This window comes from Pieris brassicae, chromosome 9, assembly GCF_905147105.1.
Source record: "Pieris brassicae chromosome 9, ilPieBrab1.1, whole genome shotgun sequence".
Classification (NCBI taxonomy): domain Eukaryota; kingdom Metazoa; phylum Arthropoda; class Insecta; order Lepidoptera; family Pieridae; genus Pieris; species Pieris brassicae.
In genome coordinates, this window is record NC_059673.1 from 9735676 (window position 1) to 9759903 (window position 24228).

Below are 24228 nucleotides of genomic sequence, written 5' to 3' on the forward strand. Positions count from 1 at the left end.
ATGACTCCGCTGAGTATCACGGCACAAAGTTTTACATCGATTCCGAACTTTTTTGTATTTCTCACGTGCCAAAAGAGAATCATTCAATCTCAGTTTAGCTTTAGCACGATTTTTAGAAGATTAAACTACTCAAAAATAATTAATGGCGAAATTCTTTTTCTTTTCAAATACCATGAGCAGGAAATAACTTCTGAGCAATAGAATCATTTAACAATTTCAATTAATCTGTAAGCACTCACCAAACATAGCTTTCGACTCAACCGGTCCTCTAATAAAAGATATATATAAAAAATATTATTTTAATATTTATGATAAACCATTAACATACATTAATTATAAATTTTCCCATGAAATAAAATTCCTAGGTCAAACGTCTACTAAAGACAGTCTAGGTGAAACTGTACAACTGTACTTACGACGTCGCACGACTCGTCGACACGGCTCTTTCTATTTTACAGGTTACATCTTCTAATTCAAGCTTATTCTAAGGAGTCAAGCGTGTGGCACGTCAAAAGCTTAGTGATGATAATTTAAACATTTAAATCCATAGCTAAATTTCTAATTTCTAATTCTAATGAAGAACTCTAAGCTTCATCATAAAACATCGCCCTAGCAGCGGTAAACTACACATTACTTTCTAAACATTTAAATTTATAATCAATTTAGAGATGGCGTCAAATACTATACTCTCTCTACTCTAGTATGATTATGACAAATACTCAATTTAAAGAAGAAACGTGTTAAGGGGGTTTAGTCGAGATGCCTCAACGTATGTAGGAAGTCGTAGACTAAATTTGTATGAAAATTACAGTTCGTGTCGCCCAATTTTCGTACAAATTTAGTCTTCGTCTCGACTCGACCCCTAGGTCTTTGATCTTCCCGTTCACGGGCCTCGAAGCTTAAAGTTATTCAAAATAATTACAAAGGAATACTTAATTGAGTATCGTAGACATCTCTAGCGCCGACGCATAACAAAATTCAACGATCAACAATTTCAAGCCGCGTGTCGCGCGAATTTTTGATGAGACGATTAATTTGACACGTCACGAGGCAAACGAGACTTTGCGGATCAGTTATTTAGAAGCCTCACTCACTGAACAATTTTCTTGGAATCTATCTGACAAGTCGTCAGATTCGATCGAGTCGCTTTTGGCGAGATCGTTTCTCACGCTTCCTCTTTGCGTTCTGGGACGCTCGTTCTCTGTAGCGGGCGGCAGAAAAGGTTTCACCAACTCGAAAAACCAACCCTTAATCATGAGCCGGAACATCTTGCCGAACTGTTGGAAGTCGGCCTTGTCGCCGTCGACGAACTCGATGTACACCGACGTGACTCGGGAACTCAGAGGGAAGCTGATGACCAGGCGCATCTTCAGGTGCGGCGTCTTCTCGCAGGTGTCTATTATCTCTTGGGAAATGTTTATCTGTTTCTCTAGGAAAGTGCCCTCCGCGTGTTTGTAAAGTTTCGTCAATCTCTTCCTGTTCCAGACGGCTTTCGTCAGAGTGACGGCGTAGCGCTCTGTCTGTCTCTTGGACCCGGGTCTCTCTTCGGTCTCCAGGACGGCGAGCGTCGAGCGGCAGATGTCTTCGAAGAGGATACGAATCACATTTTTGACTATGGCCTTCCATTCGTCGCCGACCACCCTGTCCAAGTCCCTGGAGTGCACGACGGCTCTGATCTTGTTCTTGTCGGTCACCGCGATCTCCGGTTTCTTCAAGAGAATCGTCTCGAGGAAGTCGGCCCTTGACGCCCGATACGCCGTCGCCGCGAACTTGATATACTGCGGCAGCTCGTCGAACAGTTTCCCGCCGATGGAACTGCCAACGTTGTGACACAGCTGGAAGGGGTCCTGTATGCAAACGGGGGTCGAAAACTTCATCGGGTGGGCCGCTCCGCTCTCGACGTTTCGCTTGTATCGCTCGAAGGCGTCAGGCAGGGAGGCGAGATTTGCGAAGGCGGACTTCTCGATCTCTCTGCCGAGGAACGGGCAGACGACGAACTTGTTGAAGTCGAAGATGGCGTAGAACTTGAAGAACCCTCCGAGGAGTTCCTCGACGGAGGCCGAGTCGGGCGAGGGCGTTGGCGGGTCGGTCGCGAAAGCCGTGTTCCAGCCGTCCACGAGGTCCTCGCGACCCCGCTGCAGGCTCTCGACGGAGGGCAGGATGCCCAGCCGCTGCAGGAAGAAGACGAGGAGCATCGTCAGCGCGTAATTGGTCAACTTGCCGGTGCCCGACAGCTCGTGCACCTTGGCCCAGTACTTGATGACGACGGCGAGCGCCAGCAGACGCGCGTCCGAATGCAGCAGGAAAGCCACCAGGCGGCTGTTCTGCGAGCCCAGTGGGGTCTTAAAGGACACGTCGCAGGTGGTCTCCGTGGGCACGTGGAAAAACTTCACGATGGGCGTGTGCGCGTTGGGGATGGCGAACACCTCGGTGAACACGTCGGGGTAGAGCTGGAGCAGTCGCTTGGTGCGCATGACGTGAGCGGCGTCGTTGCCTCGCAGCCGCGCCGGCAGCCGCACGAAGCAGTCCGCGTCGCTGCTCTTGATGCCCAGCCCCGTCGTGATGGACCCGAACGGGACGGCGCAGCAGTCTGCACGATAGGACGACTTCGTTACTTTCTACGCTTTGTGCTCATCGCGTAGTTTACGAACGAGAGAGATTTGTCTCACCTGGCCAAACGGTACGCAGGGCGTTCTCGAGGTCCACGTAGAGCGATGAGATGTTGATGACCTCGTCTCGCGTGAGTCTGACGGCGTCTAACACCTGTTCTAACTGATGATCGAAGTCACCCTTCAGCCCGATCTTCCCCGGCTCTATTATTACACCTGGAAAAGTACAACACGTTCGATATACTCTCCCATTTTATAACACCTAAGGATTTGTTTATTTGATGTTATCGAATGGTTCAGAATGTAGTGTCATAACTTTGATAGTTTTTTTTATCGTAAATTAATTAAAATCAACCTAATTATTGAAGTTTTTCAATAAGTAGTTATTACTAGTGGATTAAAATGCACAACAGCACAGGCCACAACACGTAAACCTATAATCAATAAGTTAGCGACAATTAATTACAACTGTTAAATAATAGAGGACCTTTAAACAATGCATACTCACTCTTTTTCTTACTTCGCACAAATCTGTCTAATTTTTTGGCTGGGGTGGGTTCCCCCTTGTCAAGCTTTATTGTCAGGAATGAGCCATACACGGAAATTTTCTTTGAGTGTGCAATCGCATCAAGAACACTATCTTCATCGGGCAATGTAACAATGGCATACTTCTTTAATAATTTAACCTTGACATGACCATATGGAGCAAATACATATTTTAAGTCTTCCACTCTTGTGTAAGGAGGAAACCCTGAAATTTAAAAAACTTGGAATGACCATAATACCCATTTACTCTTCATGTTCTGCAATGAACATCCAAATTACATAGTATTCATTTATAATACGGGCTCTGATTCGCTCAAGAATGTTATGTATTGAATATTTGTAGCTGAAAGCAAATACAATATGTCAAACTTAGTCTTAAATACATACCAGAAACGTGTATTTTTAGGTGACCTTTAGAATGTCTGCTCTCTGTTGGCTGTTCTGGTTTTTTAGGAGCATGACGTCTTGGTGAAGATCCTTGGGGCTGTTCCTCTGACATTTTTTATGGGAACACTTGAGCACCTGTTTAAACAGCAAATTAGTTTTTGAATATTGTTACAACATAACTGAAAAACGGGAAATTGACCAAATAATAGTTTTGACGCATTTTAAATAAGCTGAGCATAAATAGATATTTGGTGGCCACATCAGCACACTTCAAGAAGATACCTCTTCGTTATGTACCATGTACTTTAACGAGTCATAATTATCTATTTTTTGTGAAGAGCTTGATTGCTGTTAATGGTGAATCACAAACAAGAAGCATGTTCCAGTCAAGCAACACAGTGAGCTAAAACCTTTACTTCGCAATAAGGTAATGCTGTGTGTAGGATAAGTAAGGTATTCTTTATAAGCCCTTATAACCAGGCAGGACATATGCTAATTTAATAATTTGATACTAAATGATCTATAATTGAAGAAAAAAAAATGGGATGTTACAGCCATTAAGATTTGAGTGATATCTTTATTTCTATATCTACCACAAAAAAGATTATCTAATTCTCAATGTTTACCAATAATTAGATGAAAGTTTAATAAGTATCTGTTTTCATAATGACTTCATTAAAACACTAACAAAGAGTTTTTTTAATGGAGCTAAATCATATGAGTTTGGTTTGGGTTTTTTTTATTATATTTCGGATTAAGAAATCCTCGAACATCACCCTCTGTCAAAATGACACCACTCTCTACCTCATAAAACTTCAAACCTTTTAGTGTCTTTTTTAAATCAATGTAAATCAACACCTGAAAATCTTTTCGCATTCCACTCTTGACACTAGTATCTCCTAATGTACCCTTTGCAAAACGAATATGCTTTCTTTTCACACAGCTTAAGCCATGGGCTTTTATGGACTCTCAATTAAGTAAATATGCACCGTGAACTACTATTAAGTATTAAGACTGAAAATTATTTATCTTTAACAGGGCCCAAGAGGTTTAAGATTACTTTACATATATCAATTGCAACACATGTAAATTTAAGATATATGTCTACCACATTAATAATGGACCTATCCTACCTCTGATATTGGAGTCGAACCAGCATTAGAAACAAAAAATATCAATAGAATGGCCTTGATTAGCTTTTATCTCTACAAATTTAGAAGATGAATTCAGCTTTAGTTTAAACCTCTGTTTTTCGTTATTGTTTACAACTCTCTCTATATCAACCAATTTATATTTTACCAAGAAAAATTGATATTACTGATATAAAGCCTTCAGCACTATAAAATAATTACCACTATTTAAATATATTAACATTAATTTTAAAGTCAATAAATGTATTGCACATTGCGAACTTAAAACAACCATGCAAGAACAATAAAAATGTATTCCTTTGATCATATCAGTATTAGTAATAAATCCGTAAATGACCAGAAACTTAAATGTTATATATATCCTTCACAAAAGCAAAACATAATATCTAAGATTTAATATTTTATATAGAAACTACTCTCAAGCATTTTATTCTATTGTATCCAGTCTCGACTGAAGGTATTATCGATAAGTAAAAATGCCACATGCATAGTGGGTGCAGTTATCATTGTTTACCCACCTTATAACAAGCCCCTTTTTTGCGGCTCCGTGGCGAAGAACCCAGATAGCGACCTACTCAGGTGTCGGTCTGCGCCAAAGATATTCCTGCATTTTAATAATAATATTATTATGTTACGGTCATATTTTATAAGATACCTAACTATATAATTGGGTAATAATTATTGAAAACCTACATGAAATATATTTTATACCTATATAATTTGATAGTAATTTCATAGTAGAACTTTTAAGAAGACTAATTATATTTAAAAATCACTTTATTATGAATATAAACAGAAAAAAAACAAGATGCTTTACGATAATGATGGCAAGTAGATGGTAATAGAGCAATAATAATAAACTTACAGGACTAACAATAGAACTAATACCACAGATCACACCACAGTATACACTTTTAGACATAACAAACTCCAACTATAATCATTGTTAAGCGATAACTGCCGAATGGTTACTGAATGACTGTGGAATGGCGATTGATGGATTACTACTATGATCTTCAACTTTCTACATACTCTACTGTTAACGCATCTTGACTAAGCCCCCTGTAAAATATTATTATGGTACTTCGTAAATCACAGACTCAAAGAGCTTATGACTACACAGGGTAGGGGTAAACCCTGGCAATACGGATCTTGCAGTCGAAACCAAACAAACAATCGTATATTAAATGTTTACTTACAAGTTATAAAAATGTTTGTTAAAAATTATATCTCAATTTCAAATCACAGTTTTAATCCAATAGCGATAGAAACAATCGATGCACCCAACTACTCCAAAGGTATTACTTATTTCTACCAATTAAATCAATCTTAAATCTAGTTTCAAGAGCTGTCAAACCATTTTTTTCCTGTAGATTATTGACAGCGGCAGAAGTTAAACTTCTTTGGCGTAACATTTTTTTAAAAATTATCATTTGGCTTATTCTAAGTTTGTAAAAAAACCGACACTAACGATAGAAAAAGGTATTTAATACATTGAAAGTTTGATTATAACGCATTATCTACTTAAATAAAATTTATTCAAATATTACAGACAAAATATTCCTACATAATTAAAGTTTTTTTTTTATTTTCAAATGGTAATGGTGTGTGCCGGCACATGGTAAAAAATTACTCTCATCATTTTTCCGTAACGCGCCAAAAGAAGAATAACCTTAAAAAATTAAAAACTCTAAAAGTCGAAGTGGGCAGCTTATTCCATGGTGCGCAGCAAAAATTACCTTAAGAAACATTCAGTTGTGGAACAACACCGAGGCTATACGGATTGTATTTTGCCTTGACGTCCGATGATGAAACTTAGTTGCAGGTCCGAAGAAATCCTCTGAACACTCTCCATGGTTCAGGTAGAACGTAGAAACCCGACATCCCAATGTACTGCCAAGGGATCAATCAGCCCGTAGTGTTACTGGTCGTCGACGATTCAAATCACTCTTCATTGAATCTAGGCAAGCGGTAGAAGCTGAGCGACAGTACTCCATGTGGGATCGAATTTGCGATTTTAAGTAGGAGTAGTTTGCGCAAACGGATACTTTTAAACGGATTGCAGAAACTTCATAAACGATTTTTTTTTATAATTTTCCGCATTATTAAAGAAAATTACCATAACCATATCAATCAGCTAAGTCAACCAAATATTTAATATATTTTTAAAGCTGGTTTAACCTACGTTATAATATGATGGAGTATCTAAACAATAACTTAAAAATATCTATATAGATTATTGTCTTCTATCTTATCCTATTGTATACGACAAAATTGAATCTGTAATTGAAGAAATTGTTCTGAAAAGTGCGTTGCTAGTAAAAAAAACTGAAAATAAAACAATTTATTCGTTCAATTTAAGTTTGATTGTTATTTTTCTAATAATGATGTTCCATATCGAAATATTTTTTTTTCTTGGCCTTTAGTCGTATTAAAGGTAACATATAAAATGTAAAATCAATAAATTCCACTTCACCATAGCCAATGTGTCATAGACTCTGGGTCAGCTGACACAACTTTTATCATTGGTCTTGTGATAAGTTGTGATCCTCCGCCATTCTCGGGTCGTCTTTTCCATCTCTCTTGTCCTGTGAGTCGAATTTTATATTATTTCAATTTGTAATTGAATTTATTTCATTAATTTAATTGGGCTTGTATTAAAGGCTGTGATACTTTGGTTTAATTTGGTATTTGGTAAGCTTTAGCATAGTTTTTCTTCCATGAATTAGACAACACCTTATTGCCTACCTTGTTAATGTTTTAAAATTATTTCTAAATCTCTCATAAACCATGTATGGCTTAGCTACACCACACTTTATATTATTTTCAATTTCATGCCTAATACCATTGATTTCATCTTGGTAATTAATCATGTGATTTATCACATTAATCATTTTTCTTATAGTGTGTACCTATTTCTTATACTTTATTCTGATCTAGCAGTGTTATTTATTGAGATAAAGACTACTGTAAATTTTTTTTTTACTAATGTAGCATTCAAATAGAACATATTACTAATTCCACTAAGGACTTCTTAATAAAATGGTTTTTATGGAAGGAGCCAAAACTAGTATGTAATATATAAGAAAGTATACATCTGATTAAAATATAAACTTGTACCATGCTTGTAATAAAATTGTATAATTAAAATAGAAATAAAAACTAAATTTGGAAGATTTTTATATATATCATTGCACATTTGACATTGATGGATTGATTAGTATCCTCTGATAAAAATATGATCAGCTGATAGTCAGCCGTCTAAGTCCTAGATTTATACGGCATTGCCTAAGAAATTAGTTCATATTGTAATAAATTTGTATTTTACAAGATCAGTTAAACAGTGTCTTTGAATAAGAATATCATTTAATATTATCATGAAAATATGTCTCTGGTTTTGTTCTTATGGTAAACAGGAATCAAATTCATTAAATTACATTCAAAATACATTGAACCTTGTTTAAATTGATACTCTTTTTCTAGATTAATAAAGACTCAAATATCCAAAATGTCTAAGGACAATTTAAAGACAATTGCTGATGAAGAGAATGAAGAGAGGTTTGGATATGTGTTTGCTGTTTCTGGACCCGGTAAGTTATAATTCTTTGAACTTAATCAAAATATAAATGAAATACATCTCTGTAGCCTCAGTATTTCAGAACTATATATTATTACAGATATATTATTTTATTATAATGAGCAGTATATTCAATGGCCGCTAGGGATAGACTTGTAAATAAAATGCTGGTTTTTTATAGTCGTAACGGCGGAGAAAATGTCTGGATCAGCTATGTACGAGTTGGTGCGTGTGGGTTACAATGAACTGGTCGGTGAAATTATTAGGCTAGAGGGTGACATGGCTACCATTCAGGTATTATGTAGTTTCACACAGTTTTTCTTCTAGCCTTAAAAAAGTAAATCTTAATATATATAATAATGAAAACACTTATGTAACAAATTCCATTAACTCTTAATGGGACGTGGATATTTTGTATGGTAAAGCATCTGTTTGACTGCTTATTTTTATCAACAGGCAATTATTTTTGGCAAAATATAGTGAAGTGACTTGATGTGATAATTTTTCTCTTGCAGTTTCTCATGTATCTTGCTTGGTTATATGTGGCGAAAACATATTTTATTATCTTTTGAAAAGAATATCATTAATACGAAAGGAATTCTTGTAATCTTCATCGACCGAAATCTTGATTTCATTCAATAAATTCAAATGTATATTTATCGCATATTCACATCCATGTTTTTATCCAACGACATTTCTTTCTTCGATTTACTCACTTAATGCCAATATTGGCATGGCAATACAGACCTCACTTTATTGTCCATTACTAAGAAAGAATTCTATGGAAGAATTATCTTTTGACTACTACTATTGAAGTCAATATCTATTAAAAGTGTAGGACGACAAGTTGATTCAATATATATCGAGACAGGTATCTTGATATTGGATCGCGATATTTATACGGTTGACCCCTGCCATATGATAAACAAAATTTCCAAGATTGTTTTAGTGAGCTAATGAGAAATTTACACAGGTATACGAAGAGACATCGGGCGTGACCGTGGGTGATCCAGTACTCCGAACTGGCAAGCCTCTGTCTGTAGAGTTGGGTCCCGGTATCCTCGGTTCTATCTTTGATGGTATCCAGCGTCCGCTCAAAGAAATCAATGAGCTAACACAGTCCATCTACATCCCCAAAGGTGTCAACGTGCCGGCTCTGTCTCGTGTGGCAGATTGGGAATTCAACCCTCTCAACGTCAAGGTTAGAGCTGGAGCTTTTCGAGGGTATCGCCGGATACACTCGTATATAATTTATTTTTTAACTGCCATAAACAAAATAGAATCGGATTTGACAAATTTCAGTTAATTAATTTATAATTATAAATAAATATTTAACAATATGTGACAATAAGGGAGAGGGAGAGATAGAACAATGTGAAAATAGTATCGAACTCAACACGACGTTCACAGGCGGGATCTCACATCACCGGTGGAGACTTGTACGGTATCGTCCACGAGAACACGCTGGTGAAGCACAAGATGCTGGTGCCACCCCGTGCCAAGGGAACCGTCACTTACATCGCTCCCGCCGGGAACTACAAAGTCACCGTGAGTACATTCACTACGCGATCTCTTCTCTCGCAGTCAAGATAACAAAATAAATCACTAAAATCTTTCGATTTTTCGAACAGGACGTCGTGCTGGAGACGGAATTCGACGGTGAAAAGGCCCAATACACCATGCTGCAAGTGTGGCCCGTGCGTCAGCCGAGACCCGTGACGGAGAAGCTGCCGGCCAACCACCCCCTGCTCACCGGACAGAGAGTGCTCGACTCTCTCTTCCCGTGAGGCCGACGAATTGTTTTTTCTTTTCTTTCGAAGATCAAACGCGCGACGACTAGCTGAAAAATGAATAATTTTCAGGTGCGTGCAAGGAGGAACCACGGCCATCCCCGGAGCCTTCGGTTGCGGCAAAACCGTCATCTCTCAAGCTCTGTCCAAGTACTCCAACTCCGACGTCATCATCTACGTCGGGTGCGGTGAGCGAGGTGGGTGACGAGGCTCTACGGTCTCATGAGAAACTAGCCACGGTTCGATTCCCCCGCGATGATGGCGTCCGGCCGTTTCACCCACGTCCAATTGTGCAATTTCAGGTAACGAGATGTCGGAAGTGTTGCGGGACTTCCCCGAACTGACCGTGGAGATCGAAGGAGTGACGGAGTCCATCATGAAGAGAACGGCCCTCGTCGCCAACACCTCCAACATGCCCGTGGCCGCCCGCGAGGCCTCCATCTACACCGGTACGGTTTACGAACGATCGAGCTCGAACATTTGGCAAATTTATTCTTCCTCTTTTTGACATCGGTTAAAACGTTCAGGTATCACTCTGTCCGAGTACTTCCGCGACATGGGCTACAACGTCTCCATGATGGCGGACTCCACGTCCCGTTGGGCCGAAGCCCTCCGTGAGATCTCCGGGCGTCTGGCCGAGATGCCCGCTGACTCCGGGTACCCCGCGTACTTGGGGGCCCGACTGGCCTCCTTCTACGAGAGGGCCGGACGCGTCAAGTGCCTCGGAAACCCCGACAGGGAGGGTGAGTTCGACGGACCTCCGGGTGACTTTCGCGCCCGGGACCCTCTTTAATAAAGTCGACGATGACAGGTTCCGTGTCCATCGTGGGAGCCGTGTCACCCCCCGGAGGAGACTTCTCCGACCCCGTGACTGCCGCCACGCTCAGCATCGTGCAGGTCTTCTGGGGATTGGACAAGAAGTTGGCCCAGAGGAAGCACTTCCCCTCCATCAACTGGCTCATCTCATACAGGTCGGCCGATAAATAGTAGAGGCCGAGGTGGCCGTCCGAGTTTAGGAGGAGGAGCGAACTAATGATGACTAATAATGATTATGTGATTCCAGCAAGTACATGCGCGCTCTCGACGAGTTCTACGAAAAGAACTACCCCGAGTTCGTCCCCCTCAGGACTAAGGTGAGAGGAATGTGATGTATAGTTCTCGAAGGACCCTCTTCGACGAGATTGAAGGGCCCCATTAACTTTATAAACGACTGTCCAGGTGAAGGAGATCATGCAGGAAGAAGAAGACTTGTCCGAAATCGTCCAACTGGTAGGAAAGGCCTCGCTGGCCGAGACCGACAAGATCACTTTGGAAGTCGCCAAACTGCTGAAGGACGACTTCTTGCAACAGAACAGGTAAGAGGAGGCCGAGCCGCGAAGGCTTCGCGACCGACGAGTTCGTCTCTCACCTCTCCGAACCGTCTCTCCCGCAGCTACTCGGCCTACGACCGCTTCTGCCCCTTCTACAAGACCGTGGGCATGCTGAAGAACATCATCTCGTTTTACGACATGTCGCGCCACGCCGTCGAGTCCACCGCGCAGTCCGACAACAAGGTCACTTGGAACGTCATCAGGGACGCCATGGGCAACGTTCTCTACCAGCTGTCCTCCATGAAGTTCAAGGTATCTCTATCGCATCGCGAGCGGGATCTCCGCTGAAGTGCTGAATCCTTTTGATGACGCTTTTCGCGTTTCCAGGACCCCGTGAAAGATGGCGAGGCGAAGATCAAGGCCGACTTCGAGCAGCTGCTGGAGGACATGTCGGCCGCTTTCCGCAACCTGGAAGATTAGGATTAGGATTGATAGATCCCTAGCCGTAGACCCGATTCAACGTCCCGATTCCATAAATCGTTGAATTTTCAAATTCTAGAAATATCATGTTCTCTCGCGCTCTGTAAATATTTCCGAGTTCAACTCGCGCGTTAGTTGTTATTTACATTATATTATAATATATTATATTTATACGAAACAGATTTATTTAGCCCGATTTTTGTGTGATTTTATTATCCGTGCATTCCACGTTTTATCGCTTCGACCGCGTATTCAGTATTATCGAGCGGACATTACTGTATAAATTATTTTTCTTGCTGATTGATGTTACGTGTTGATAGGAGATGAGTTATTATAATAAAATATTAACTATTTACACTGATGTTTCGTCTTATCTCACGGTAGATAACCCCCCTGTTAGTTGCGCTAAATCGGTCAAAGAAGGATGATAATTGTCGGTTTGACTTGGACACACGAACCGGAGATTATAGGTGGTGTCCCGGCGTAATGGCGCAAGGCAGTTAAATTTTAACAGCTGTCGCGTTCGCACTAAATATGTACCGGATACCGTATAGCATTTACTTTTTTTGATTCATCATTGAAGGATCTAGTGTTTGGAGTGAGATACGCCACCGTTGATGGTAAGTGCTAGTTTTAGTCTTATCCATTATTGGATTCCTTTTTTTATTATACTGATGCGCGACAGCCGAACCAGCGCATATTATTTCCCCGAGAGAAGGGAGCATCCTGGATACCCAGGCCCACACAGCTTTTTTGGAGTAGCTTTCCCTCGAGCCGTATATGTATCATATCTCTTAGTTAGGCATATTTATTTTTCGTATCTTCTTTAACGTATTTTAGGTTCGTTAATTTAAATTGCCGGTGGGTATTTTCTTAGGTGTCGGGTATATCGACAAATATCAAGACATCCGGTCACTTGGCTTTTATTATTTGGATAGTATTTTAAAACACAACGTCGTCTACAGACGTTTAAATAGTTTTCTTGGTAATTTTGTTACATCAACCGCAGCTTTTGAAAAACTAGAAATACGTAATAAATTGAATTTTTTGTTTTTATTTTTGGCACTGAAAAAATTCGACAACGAAACAATTATTTCATTTGAGAATTCCTTCAGAAAAGAAAAAATACCCTGTTATACGCAATTAATTATTTTTTAAGGGAACAGTGTAAAGTTTTGGAACGAACAAATTCTACTATGATAAAACCGGCTAATAATAAATATTCCAAAAGCGCAAAATCTTTTGTAAATTCTTATTCTGTTCAAACTAATTCAAAATGTCCTAGAATAGTTAAACAGTTGTCCTGATTTTTAAAAATTAAATACAAAAGAACGATTTAATCTCCTTAAAAAACGGAATCATTGCGTAAAATATTTAAGCGTAAAACATAAAACCACAAATTGTAATCCTGTTAAAAGTTGTAAAACGTGCAATTCCAATACTGCATTTTTCGTCAAATCCCAGTTTATTTGAAAAACAGGCGAAACCGTACGAACCTGTTATCGATGGACTGCGATCAAACGCTCGAGCCATTGAGTCGCAGCGTGAGTCATTGCTAGTCGATAGTACTCCGCGTGTCGCATCTGGCTCCTTAGACGAATCTAATAACTTTCACGCGCCGATTTCTCTATGTTCAGTGCAGAATGAAGCGAATACTTTGATAACCGTCAACGGTTTTACTTGGTACTGCCCGCGTATATGTACTTTTGATACGCGTAGTAACCCGCATATTTTGCGTTGTCTTATAGACAACGGCTCTCAAAATCATTTTATAACAACTGAGTGTTGTACAAAGTTACTATTAAATTACAATACGTTTTCCGATCCTATGTATGTGAATGGGTTTGGTGGCTGTTCGAATGATATAATAGGGACGACTTATATAGTTATATCCTCTCGTTTTGAAAAAAATATTAAATATTCCATTAATTCTTTAATCGTGAAACGTATTACTGATTATTTACCCACTTCTAAGGTTTATAGATCGAAATTGGAATATTTGTTTAACGTACCGCTCACCGATGATATCTTTCATAAACCCGGTCAGGTTGATATTGTTACGAGCTAGGGGATCGTATAGAAAATGCCGTGGATTTATTTAAGGGTTTATTTCTTGGTAAATCATGGAATTTATGGGCACAAATTTATTGCAGAAATGCACTTATAGCACACAAAAACAATCACTTATTACTTTACTTATGCACACTTCACACAGTACTTTATCACTTGTATTCACTTTATTCGCACTTTATCGCTTCGGTGTTTCTCTCTTGTTATCGCATTCAAAACTAAAGTGACTAGTCGCGTTTCGGCTCGCTGATATATCCCTGGGAATAATTCTAAACAATATTCGAGAACTCTATAGGCGGGATAGCTACTGGGTAGCGATTGTACAATTCTAGAACGTCCGCACTCTTTGTCTCCTTCACACACTGCTCCGTCCTTGTCGTACGGCGTTCTAGAGTGCTGAGTCAAGTTTCGAGAAAGTTCTGATCTTCTCTCTCTCTCTCTCGTATCATTTCGTCCTTGTCTCACACCTAGAAAGTTTGGTCTAGAATATTCCTTCATCAAAGGGGTATAGTCTCCTGAAAACTGCACCACTCTACTACACATGTTCTGAAACCGACTGAAAAAAGGTTTCAGCTTCCTGAAAACTAGGGTAACATTATAGAAATTACAATTTTCTAATATGTGATTGACCCTCTCCTGAAACGGGGAGAAATCAAATTACAGCCTGCTGAAAAGTTTGCATAATTCTAATAATTTAAGAATTGACTGATTGATATGACTCATAATGTAAAATTCCCATTAAGTCAAATTTGCGAATGCGAACTTTCGACTGTACCACCATATTATTGTTGTACCATATTCTTGCAATAAATAAACAAACCACTTAAACATAAGTTGTTGTTAAACCTTCACACTGAAATTCTAAACTCTTTTTAATCGAATGACATTTGAAAAGCTGACAGAATTTGATTATAATATTTGTAGTTGTTTTACAAGGCACAGAAGCCATAATATATTGCTCTGAATAAATAAAAAAATGTCGAAAAGACGAGGTTTCGACGAGCCTAATATGAGCGACACCGGGTTGCTGGTGACGGTTGAAGATCTCATAAATCAGGCTATGGGGCCACCCAGTGTGAGCGATAGCTTCTTAATTCTTCTTCTTTGTAGGCATTAATTAATTTAATTTAATTAAAATACGTTTTAGGTGAATATGATAAATTTTAAAGTCATGCAAGCCGTATTACATATTTTGGCCCGCCAACAACGTTTATTAGAGCAAAGAGTAGAGATCAAAATAGAAGAAGTATCTCCACCACGACACAAACTGAAAAAACATAGTGAAGTTATTGAGGATTCTTCTGAAAGTTCATCATCCCCAAGTCCAAGAGGTCGTATGACTGGTATTAAAGAAGAACGTGAGCCTCGAAAGCGAGAACGTGGTCAAAGAGAAATGGAAAGGGCGGAAAAGTTGGCCCAAAGAGCGCGAGAAAAGGAAGAAAGAGCTGCATCTAGGGAAAAGGATAGGGCTGAAAGAGCCACTTCTAAAGAAAAAGAGAAGGCAGAAAAAGCTGCTTCGAAAGAAAGAGAGAGGGCGGAAAAGGCATCATCTAAAGAGAGAGAAAAAGCAGAAAAAACCGCGATCAAAGAAAAAGAAAGGGCAGAAAAGGTTTTATCAAAAGAAAGAGAGAGGGCAGAAAAGGCTTCATCGAAAGAAAGAGAGAAGACAGCAAAATCCCAGTTGAAGGCAGAAAAGGAGGCTTTTAAAGAAAAAGAGAAGGAAGAACGAGCCGCTTCAAAAGAGCGAGAAAAGGCAGAAAAAGCCATGTCAAAAGCAGAAAGAGCTGCCTCTAAAGAACGAGAAAAGGAAGAAAGAACTGCTTCAAAAGAAAGGGAAAAGGCAGAAAAGGAACAGTCAAAAGCCGAAAGAGCTGCCTCCAAAGAACGAGAAAAGGAAGAAAGAACCGCGTCTAAAGAAAGAGAAAAAGCTGAAAAAGAACAATCAAAGGCAGAGAGAGCCGCTTCTAAAGAAAGAGAAAAACAAGAAAGAGCAGCTTCGAAGGAGAGAGAAAAGGAAGAAAGAGCCACTTCGAAAGAGAGGGAAAAGGCAGTTAAAGAACAATCAAAGGCAGAAAGAGCTGCTTCTAAAGAAAGAGAGAAGGAAGAAAAAATAGCTTTAAAAGAAAAAGAAAAAGCTGATAAAGAACAGTCTAAATTAGAAAGACATGCGCAGAGAGATCTAGAAAAGAATGAGAAACAAGCTCAAAAAGAGCAAGATAAAGCAGAAAGGGAACAAAAAAAAGCTGAAAAGTTATCACACAAGGAACAAGAAAAGGCTGAAAGAGCAGCACAAAAAGAAAAAGAAAGAATGGAAAAAGAAAAAAATAAGTCTGCCAAAAAGGTATAATAACAAATGTTCAGTTTATTTACCTAATATTTGTATGTCACTAATTAATTCAATTCACAGGATAGAAAGCCTTCCGACTCTGGCATCTCTATTAAAGGTAGTTTTAAATTATTAATTTGTTTTTAAATGTGTCATATTGCATTTGAATTTATTTTATTGTGTTTTAGAAGTCAAACGCGGAAAGGACAGTGTTTTAGTCGGTAAGATTAAATATATAGATAATGGGTTTTTTAAGTTAAGGATTTTTATTGTAATAATTACATTTTATTACAGTTGAAAAAGGTCCAACAACTTGGTCTGGTGAGAGTTTTATTACTTTTTAAATTAGATATATTTTTCGTTTAGTGTTAAATATTGAGAACGAAGGATTTGGTTTTAACAATATTTATAAAGGTAGAAAAAATATGGGTGTATATGAGTGTACACTGTATGTAACGACACTATTTGTCGTTAATTCAATTTAATGTCAAATCGTGTCATCACATACAGAAGCAAAATCTGGTTTAAAAAAACAAAAAGTTTATTTCAGACTAGTATTACAATACAATTATTATTTGAATATTTCATTCATATCTAGCGATATTGAGGCATCTTCATGTATTATAGATTAAGCACGTGCAAGAAATCCCAATTTGTAAACAAAAACAAAATGATTTCTTAGAAAGTTTGGTACGTTTGATGTTGAAATTCGAGTTTATGAAGGGAGACGAAATAACGTACACAGTTCCGCAGCTTAAGTAATTTCGGTAACTTAAAAAATACTTTTTATTATTTAATTGTCGTTATTGAAGGTGGGTGTAATGATATGTAGAGTGTATCATTGTATGAAAGACAAACTAAATCAAGGGACGTTACTTGGAGTTTACACTGTATATGTAAACAATAATTATCCTCCAGATTAGCATAGATCACATATAGAAACAAATATCGTGTCGCCATTCCGCACTGTTTATTCATTCAATTTCGATCCTGTGGACAGTTTACTCAGATGTTGTGGCTATACTACTATTTACTAGATATTTCGACGAGTGTCCACCTGCTACAATTAATGTTTACAAAATATTCAGGATACGAGAACACTTCTTGAAACTTTAGGATTTATTGTGAATACTGAAAAGAGTAATCTTTTTCTATCAAATTCTTGTCATTTTTAGGGTTTATAATGAACTCTACATCTTTTAAAGTCGGTTAACCTCAAGAAAAAACTGAGAAACTTAAATCTGCATTAAACAAATTTTTCAAAATCTCAAGTTGTAAGATAAGACATTTCGCACGATTACGAACTAATATTACGTTGTTTTTATGACCGTGGGGAATTGTGCCCTGTGTGTACATTGCGTTTTTACATAGATATAATGTTTCCGTATCAAGGGGAAAAGGGTTAAGAAGACCACCTTGGATAGCTGTGGAATCAATATAAGCATTGTTATAGCCCACAGTACGCCCACAGGCACACTGCCACCTCTAAGGCATATAAATTAGGTGTTAATGTAGGTTTCATTTGGAAGACAGCTGGGTGGAGCGGAAGCTCAAATATGTTTGGTAAATTTTACAACAGAGTAATAAATCAGCGAAATAACTCTGATTTGTCATTTGCAACAAGTATGTGATGTGTTAGTGATTCGATTCAATAAATATGTAACTGGGTTTAGTTACCATCTCATAATTAATAACTGTTAAGATAGAAAACAAATCTGATAGCTGAAAGCATCTAGCTAATAATGTACTTATATTTAAGTTTATGTAAATTTTACCATTTCATTTTGTTGTAATCTTTACAAGAAGACCAAGACCAAGAATATATCGATATCCTTCTTTCAATCAAAGTGTATTTAATTTATCGTGTACTTATACATATAACCATTATGTAAGTTCATATTCCTGCGAAATAGATACCTACATACAACCTATGTAACTCTCAATATCTACATGTGATCTATGATAATTTTGAGGACAAAGCTCGGCAAAGATAATACAACTACACTCTGGTCTGACTATAAAGGCTAATCGGGGTATGTCAAGATTTATACATGACCTGTATGTATATAGATGCTCAGGGTCGTGGTAGTATTGAAGTGGTGACACAGTCACAATTTGCCTTACTGGAGGCCGCAGTGAAAGATTTGAGGGACATGGCAGTACCCCAGCCATTGGCCATGCCAGACAATGCGAAGCTAAGAAGTGATCTGGCGAAGGGACAGGCAACTTTACCAGATACTATGCAGGCGATGCAGGTTGGTCTCATTGACGTATACAAGTATTTTCTTCAACCACGAAAAAATATGTTGAAATGACTTTTAGTTTCTAAGTTTGTGGACAAACAAACATAATATACATGCGCTAACGAAATATAGTACAGGTACTTGGACCTGAAATCTCAATAGATTGTATACTATAATTCGATTACGACAACATCGCATACAGGATAAACTGATAACCTCCTTTTTCTTGAAAGTCGTGGTAAATATTAAAAGGTGATAAAGGTATGGTAAATGAGATAAATTTTACCAAAATTTTTATCTAAACTGTTTTAGATTGACGCCCGTGTCAAGGCAGCGGAGAGTGCTATTGCTCGTATGACCGGTCTCCTTACACAATTGGCTGCTGCCGGAGAACTGCCGGAAGACCTGGGGCAGCAAATGGAAGAGATACAGATGGAGCGAGCAGCTGCTGATATGAGAGCTGAGGTTTTATAAAATAATATATTATTAATATTTAGAGAATTATGACAATCGATAAACTTTATTACATTATAAAACAGATAATAAAAGCAGACAATATATGTTAACGCATGAGTTATGTATGTTGAAATAAATGAAAATCTTTCTTTGAAGCTGTGTGTAAACTGGCTTTAATCGTGTAATACATGAGCTTATGACTAATATAAAATTAGGGGTAGTGGGGTTGTGACGCTGTATTAACAACAAACTAACTTGGCTTATTTAGGGGCTCTTAACTCTATGTCAGACGTTAATATAAGTGTAGACGACCTATTGGACACTATCGGAAGCGAGAATGTTATATAACACTATGAGTAAACTGATGTATTACAATTTATTTGTTACAAGTGTAATTACATTGCTAACATTTGGTTTACGCATCTAATTATTAACTAAAATTAATTTTAGTTACATAATTTTCTGACAAACAATACATTAGCAGCAGAGATTGGTTAAAATACATTTTGTAAAGGCTTTATCAATATTTTTTAAGTCCTGAGTTCATACACATGACACAAAACGTATCATTAATGTTTTTTTTTATAAAATAGGGGGCAAACGGGCAGGAGGCTCACCTGATGTTAAGTGATACCGCCGCCCATGGACACTCTCAATGCCAGAGGGCTCGCGAGTGCGTTGCCGGCCTTTTAAGAATTTGTACGCTCTTTTCTTGAAGGACCCTAAGTCGAATTGGTTCGGAAATACTTCAGTGGGCAGCTGGTTCCACATAGCGGTGGTGCGCGGCAAAAATTGCCTTGAAAAACGCTCAAATGTTACACTATCTTTGCAATTATGAAATCAATTTCTGCCAGTCAGTCCAAACAAGCGAATAAGAAATTATACATATTATGAAATGTAGCGATCAATCTATGAAATTATTTCATAAAAGTACCTTTTTAGAAAACTGACACAAAGAATATTCTATTTTAGAAATACAAAAGTTGTATGTAATTGAAATCGTTAAACTTGCGTTTGTTGTGTACTTAAATGATTGCATTATTGACAGTTGGTTGTAATTGTGTAATGCAATAGCTAAATATAATGCTGGATTCATTTTAAGTAGGTCTTGTACACACGTATTAATTACAAAAAATATCACACATGACATAGGAAGAATTTTATTACAAACACAAGAACTAAATATCATAAAAAAATAATCAAAAAATAATATAAATTATTATATATATATATATATATATATATTATATATATAAATTATTCTATGTTATTTTTGGTCCTTTATATATTTCTTTCAGGATCTGAAAACACGTCCATCACTTTCTCGTAAGTCGGTCATAATAGCTCCCTCGGTGAAGATATCAGAGGGTGCCACGGTCCCCCGCCCCAGTACTGCCCCAGCGCCACGTCCTTCGGTTTCCATCATGAAGCAGCCCTCGTCAAGAGTATCCACTACCACTTTAGACCAAGGAGTAACTCGGGATGAAATGGAGTGAGTGTATAATTGTCATATTAAGAATTTTTCCCAGCATTAAAGAAATCACAGTTTGTAATCAACTTCTCAAGGGGATGGTGACTAGGACAACTTATTATTATGACATTATGATAATGTTCTTACTCTTTGAAATTTGCTTGCCTATTATATTTTATATGGCTGATTATGGTCTTTTTATAATGAGTCAATCTGAATGTACCACTTTCTTTGTAATTAAACGGTTTATTATTATTATTCTTTGAGGCACAGTTGGTGACTATTACAAAAATTGTATTTATAAAATTCAGGTTTGCTAAAATAGCTTTGTAATGTATTTAATTGGAAATTATTTTCAGTGACGCTGTGAATCGTTTGCGTGAAGAACTCATAAAATCAATGAACTTGATGACATCCCGCGCTGGTGCAACTGCTGACAACGCTTTACACACTGCTAAATCTGCTTGTAGGCTAATAGTATATATAGTATATCTTATTACAATCTGTAATTTATCAGGCGTCCAACACATTGAGAACTCTTTTAGGGGTAATATTAACTAATAATAGATTGTTATTTATATATATGTCGGAGAAATACCGTCACAAAAGACATGAATAATTTCATTATATAATTTAGATTGATTCGAGCAAATTATAATTTGACGTTATAACGAACAGCGGATTCAACGGTTAATTGAACCGATCAGAACAACTTCTGAAAATACGAGCATTTCCTGACATTATATTTATTTTTTTAAATATAGATTGTCTCTGCTTAAAGACACAATTTAATATTACGGATCTAGCATAAATGTATACTTATAAGTAATTTAAATCAAACCTTATTCTCTAAAAAGTATATTTAACATAATAAAGTATTATTAATAATAATTAGTATTTAGTTGATACTAAATACAGAATAAATGTTTTACAGCCGACAAGGTGGACGTGGCGACGACTCTGGACGTCCGTATATCGACTTTGCACTCGCTGGCCGTCGACTACGCAGACCAGCTACATGGCTTTGACGCAGGCCTCTCCACTCAGGTAAATGTGTATTTTATTGAATACTTTTGCAATGTACGTGATACCAACTGTATTTTTGTGAGATGTATTATTTAAACTTTTATATACAGATATTAGAAGATATAGTCTTATTCGAATTTACGCATTGTTATAACTATGTATTATAATGCTACTTAATTGAAACATTAGTGCTCCTGGCTAATTTGCTTTAAAGGTTTGATTAAGCGCAAATATTTTGCAGTACTCTTAGAAAGAAGAAATAGGAGTAAATATCATGTTCATGTTAAAACAATTCGGGCGGTCAGCGGTAGTCGTTTTTATGTCCGTTTTTCATATTTAGAAATAAAAATTTGAACTATTTTTTGTTTTAGATGCAAAGTTTCCGTGAGCAAATGGTACAGATGCGAGGCGACTTGCAAGGAGGACTGACACTGTTGGAGACTGTCAATAATAATGCAGAAACTGCAGGTTAATTTACTTCTTCAGTTTATTTGATGGTGTGTAAAAAGAAAAGAAAAAAAACATATTACTCGTCCGGACGTCTACCGTCGCTTTCTCACGTTGTTAGTATTCTTGTTTATTCTTCGTATATGTTTTCTCTATGAATGCCTGGCACATTCGATCTAGTATTAGTATTATATATTATAATAAATATGTATTATAATAGTATTATATTATGTTATCTAGACACTCGGTGCATTAGCCAGGCTTAACCACGTACATATTACAGCGCCCCGGTGGCAACACGTAAAACTAAATTTTTTACGCAATATTTTTATGTTACTTTAAGTGGCCGAATTTTCACGTGAAGGAAAAGTATGAAAGAGTCGTAAATGTACCGAGAGTGAAGAACGCTATACCATTAGATCGTATCTAATTTGTTTGTTTTGTAAAGCGGTCGTGGAGCTTACGAGCCGGTATCAAGAGCTGGTGACTGAGTTGGAGTCGACATTACACTCTCATCGCGCACTCACCAAGTTGCAGACGCAGCTGGCTGATGAACTTAGGGTTTGTGTCTTACCTAATTAAAGAAGCAATTACGTTGAGATTTAGTTCGTCAGTTGTCTTAATTTTTTTACACGCTGTTTTGTCATCGAGAAACAATCCGAAGACAACCGGCAACGCACCCACTAAAAATGGTTGTCTATGGGCTGCGATTATTGGGCGTGACGCAGGCTCATTATTATTTTTAAAAAATTGTATATATTTTGTTGTTTTGTAGTATCGATATAAAAATATACTTGTTCAGACTTAACGCCTGCGCAAATATTACGCCAAAACACCATCGCGGGAACATTGCCGTCACCCGCACCCGACAGGCGCTTGAAGATTCTTCTTACAAATCTGTCCTCTCATGTAACTTGACCATATAGAAATAATATATACTGGGAATAGAGAGCCATCTTACAGCTTTTTTGTTATATCTTAATCTATACGTCATTGTGAACATACAATGTCATCTCTTATCAATATCGAAAACTAACTAAATGTATGTGTGTGTGTACCAAAACATAGCTAGGCACTATAAAAGGTAGAGAATTAGATACAAGTACTACAATGGTATAGATTATATAGGAATATATTATATAATCTAGACCAAAGTAGTAGTTGTACCTAGTTCTTATTAGTTAAATCAATATTGAAGTTCGTGAGTAGAATAACTCATATTGGTTGTATTACAATATTTGTAACTGCTTTACTTTTCAATACCTATAAACTGACAAAAATATTTATTTACCTACATGATACAATTAATTAAATAAAAGACCATTAACAAAAACGAAATATTTATTTCTTAAAATGTTTGTTGAAATATTCTTGGGTGAAAGATTTCATTTCATCATCAACAGCGTATGTCAATTTCCCACATAATATTCAGTTGATTCCAACCTGCACCAACTGTATATTAAGATATTCAGTGTCATTTCTTCAAATTTTTTTTGAGAGCCTCTTTATTTGTTACACATTTGAAGGAAAATGACACAAATATGTCAGTGTACAGTGGAACATTTTTTTTAAATGTGTCACACATACACTTTGTATTTCCTTAAAACATTGGTCTAACTCAAGTGATGGATAATTTAACGACTTCATATTTTAAAAATATTTTTTTGATCATATGTAGCTTTTGTTAGTTTCATTTTGATGCCCTAACACATCTTTTTCGCATGTTTTGCAACTTTTAATGATACATTTCAAAGACTTTGGGAGGACCTAGCCGCAAACGTATGCGGGGTGTCCTAAATCACATTGACCTTCACTGGCGTTGTGTATAAATTCCTCCCTAAATGAAATTTTACTTTCTTCAGGAACGTAAGCTTCTATCAGTTGATTTTCCTTGAGAAAAAAGTCTAAGGTTTTATCTTTCTATCGTTTTTATCTTCTTCACTTGGACTTCATTCTTCTTCAATTAGATTGCACTGAATGGGCGTTTATAATTATTAAGCAACAAGGCTTTGAATGCTCCTTAAAAAATACTGAAAAATAAGATAAAATATGCATGTCAATATGTTGATAAAGTTTTAAGATTCAACATTAAATCATGAAATAATGTTTCATAGTTGCTTTGTGTACTGAAATAAATAAAATTAAAATTCTGCTGTTGCTGAGATGGATAAGACCACACAATTTCGTAATTTAAATAATCTGTTCTGTTAATATCTATTTAAACAATACATTCCCCTTTTATGCCTGTAATCCCTTACGGGATAGGCAGTGTAATTAATTAACTATAATAATCTGAATAGTAGACATGCCTTAAAGGCTGTCTTACCTAAGTCTGCATG

At 37.3% G+C, this 24228-nt stretch overlaps 4 protein-coding genes across 9 annotated transcripts in view; 2 read left to right on the top strand and 2 right to left on the bottom strand.

The window, feature by feature from the left end:
• Positions 1-285: 285 nt before the first annotated feature.
• On the bottom strand, positions 286-5679 carry LOC123714231 (speckle targeted PIP5K1A-regulated poly(A) polymerase-like). 3 transcript variants are annotated; one of them, XM_045668427.1, is made up of 6 exons: positions 5559-5679; positions 5212-5297; positions 3543-3677; positions 3118-3360; positions 2670-2825; positions 286-2590 (listed from the first exon to the last, which is right to left on the bottom strand). In XM_045668427.1, the coding sequence occupies exons 3-6, from the start codon at positions 3652-3654 to the stop codon at positions 1074-1076; spliced, it is 2028 nt and encodes a 675-aa protein (XP_045524383.1). In that variant the 5' UTR covers positions 3655-3677; positions 5212-5297; positions 5559-5679; the 3' UTR covers positions 286-1073. The 3 variants fall into 3 exon arrangements, with proteins under 3 accessions (XP_045524383.1, XP_045524384.1, XP_045524382.1); XM_045668428.1 differs by lacking the exon at positions 5559-5679 and adding an exon at positions 5405-5525; XM_045668426.1 differs by lacking the exon at positions 5559-5679 and adding an exon at positions 5387-5525.
• LOC123714416 (tRNA 2'-phosphotransferase 1-like) lies at positions 4251-4844 on the bottom strand (the record flags this gene model as incomplete). The annotated part of the gene is made up of 2 exons (XM_045668656.1): positions 4251-4438; positions 4709-4844. Coding segments are annotated over 2 exons (324 nt in total), but the record flags the coding sequence as incomplete, so codon positions are not given.
• A 1488-nt stretch (positions 5680-7167) lies between the features above and the next one.
• Positions 7168-12205, top strand: LOC123714390 (V-type proton ATPase catalytic subunit A). 2 transcript variants are annotated; one of them, XM_045668629.1, is made up of 14 exons: positions 7168-7283; positions 8177-8283; positions 8452-8564; positions 9244-9471; positions 9681-9818; positions 9902-10053; positions 10133-10257; positions 10363-10509; positions 10588-10803; positions 10872-11031; positions 11124-11193; positions 11279-11415; positions 11493-11682; positions 11758-12205. In XM_045668629.1, the coding sequence occupies exons 2-14, from the start codon at positions 8202-8204 to the stop codon at positions 11848-11850; spliced, it is 1851 nt and encodes a 616-aa protein (XP_045524585.1). In that variant the 5' UTR covers positions 7168-7283; positions 8177-8201; the 3' UTR covers positions 11851-12205. The 2 variants fall into 2 exon arrangements, with proteins under 2 accessions (XP_045524585.1, XP_045524586.1); XM_045668630.1 differs by having other exon boundaries at positions 7242-7387.
• Positions 12206-14601: 2396 nt separating this feature from the next.
• Positions 14602-24228, top strand: part of LOC123714388 (caldesmon-like) — a 32474-nt gene continuing 22847 nt past the window's right edge. For all 3 annotated transcript variants that reach the window (XM_045668625.1, XM_045668624.1, XM_045668626.1), the window contains exons 1-12: positions 14602-14995; positions 15068-16261; positions 16328-16364; positions 16435-16467; positions 16541-16567; positions 18317-18501; positions 18802-18954; positions 20244-20437; positions 20776-20882; positions 21351-21463; positions 21814-21910; positions 22338-22450. In XM_045668625.1, the coding sequence (XP_045524581.1) occupies positions 14897-14995; positions 15068-16261; positions 16328-16364; positions 16435-16467; positions 16541-16567; positions 18317-18501; positions 18802-18954; positions 20244-20437; positions 20776-20882; positions 21351-21463; positions 21814-21910; positions 22338-22450 (2352 nt within the window). In that variant the 5' untranslated portion in view covers positions 14602-14896. The remainder of the gene's footprint in view (positions 14996-15067; positions 16262-16327; positions 16365-16434; positions 16468-16540; positions 16568-18316; positions 18502-18801; positions 18955-20243; positions 20438-20775; positions 20883-21350; positions 21464-21813; positions 21911-22337; positions 22451-24228) is intronic.

Bases quoted from the DNA above. Each gene is read 5' to 3' on its own strand.
- LOC123714390 (XM_045668629.1), top strand. From the start codon at position 8,202: ATGTCTAAGGACAATTTAAAGACAATTGCTGATGAAGAGAATGAAGAG. The intron at 8,565-9,243 runs GTATTATGTAGT...AAATTTACACAG, and splicing joins GTGACATGGCTACCATTCAG to GTATACGAAGAGACATCGGG. The intron at 10,258-10,362 runs GTGGGTGACGAG...GTGCAATTTCAG, and splicing joins CGTCGGGTGCGGTGAGCGAG to GTAACGAGATGTCGGAAGTG.
- LOC123714231 (XM_045668427.1), bottom strand. From the start codon at position 3,654: ATGTCAGAGGAACAGCCCCAAGGATCTTCACCAAGACGTCATGCTCCT. The intron at 3,361-3,542 runs GTATGTATTTAA...TTTAAATTTCAG, and splicing joins CCTAAAAATACACGTTTCTG to GGTTTCCTCCTTACACAAGA. The intron at 2,591-2,669 runs GTGAGACAAATC...CCTATCGTGCAG, and splicing joins CCTGCGTACCGTTTGGCCAG to ACTGCTGCGCCGTCCCGTTC.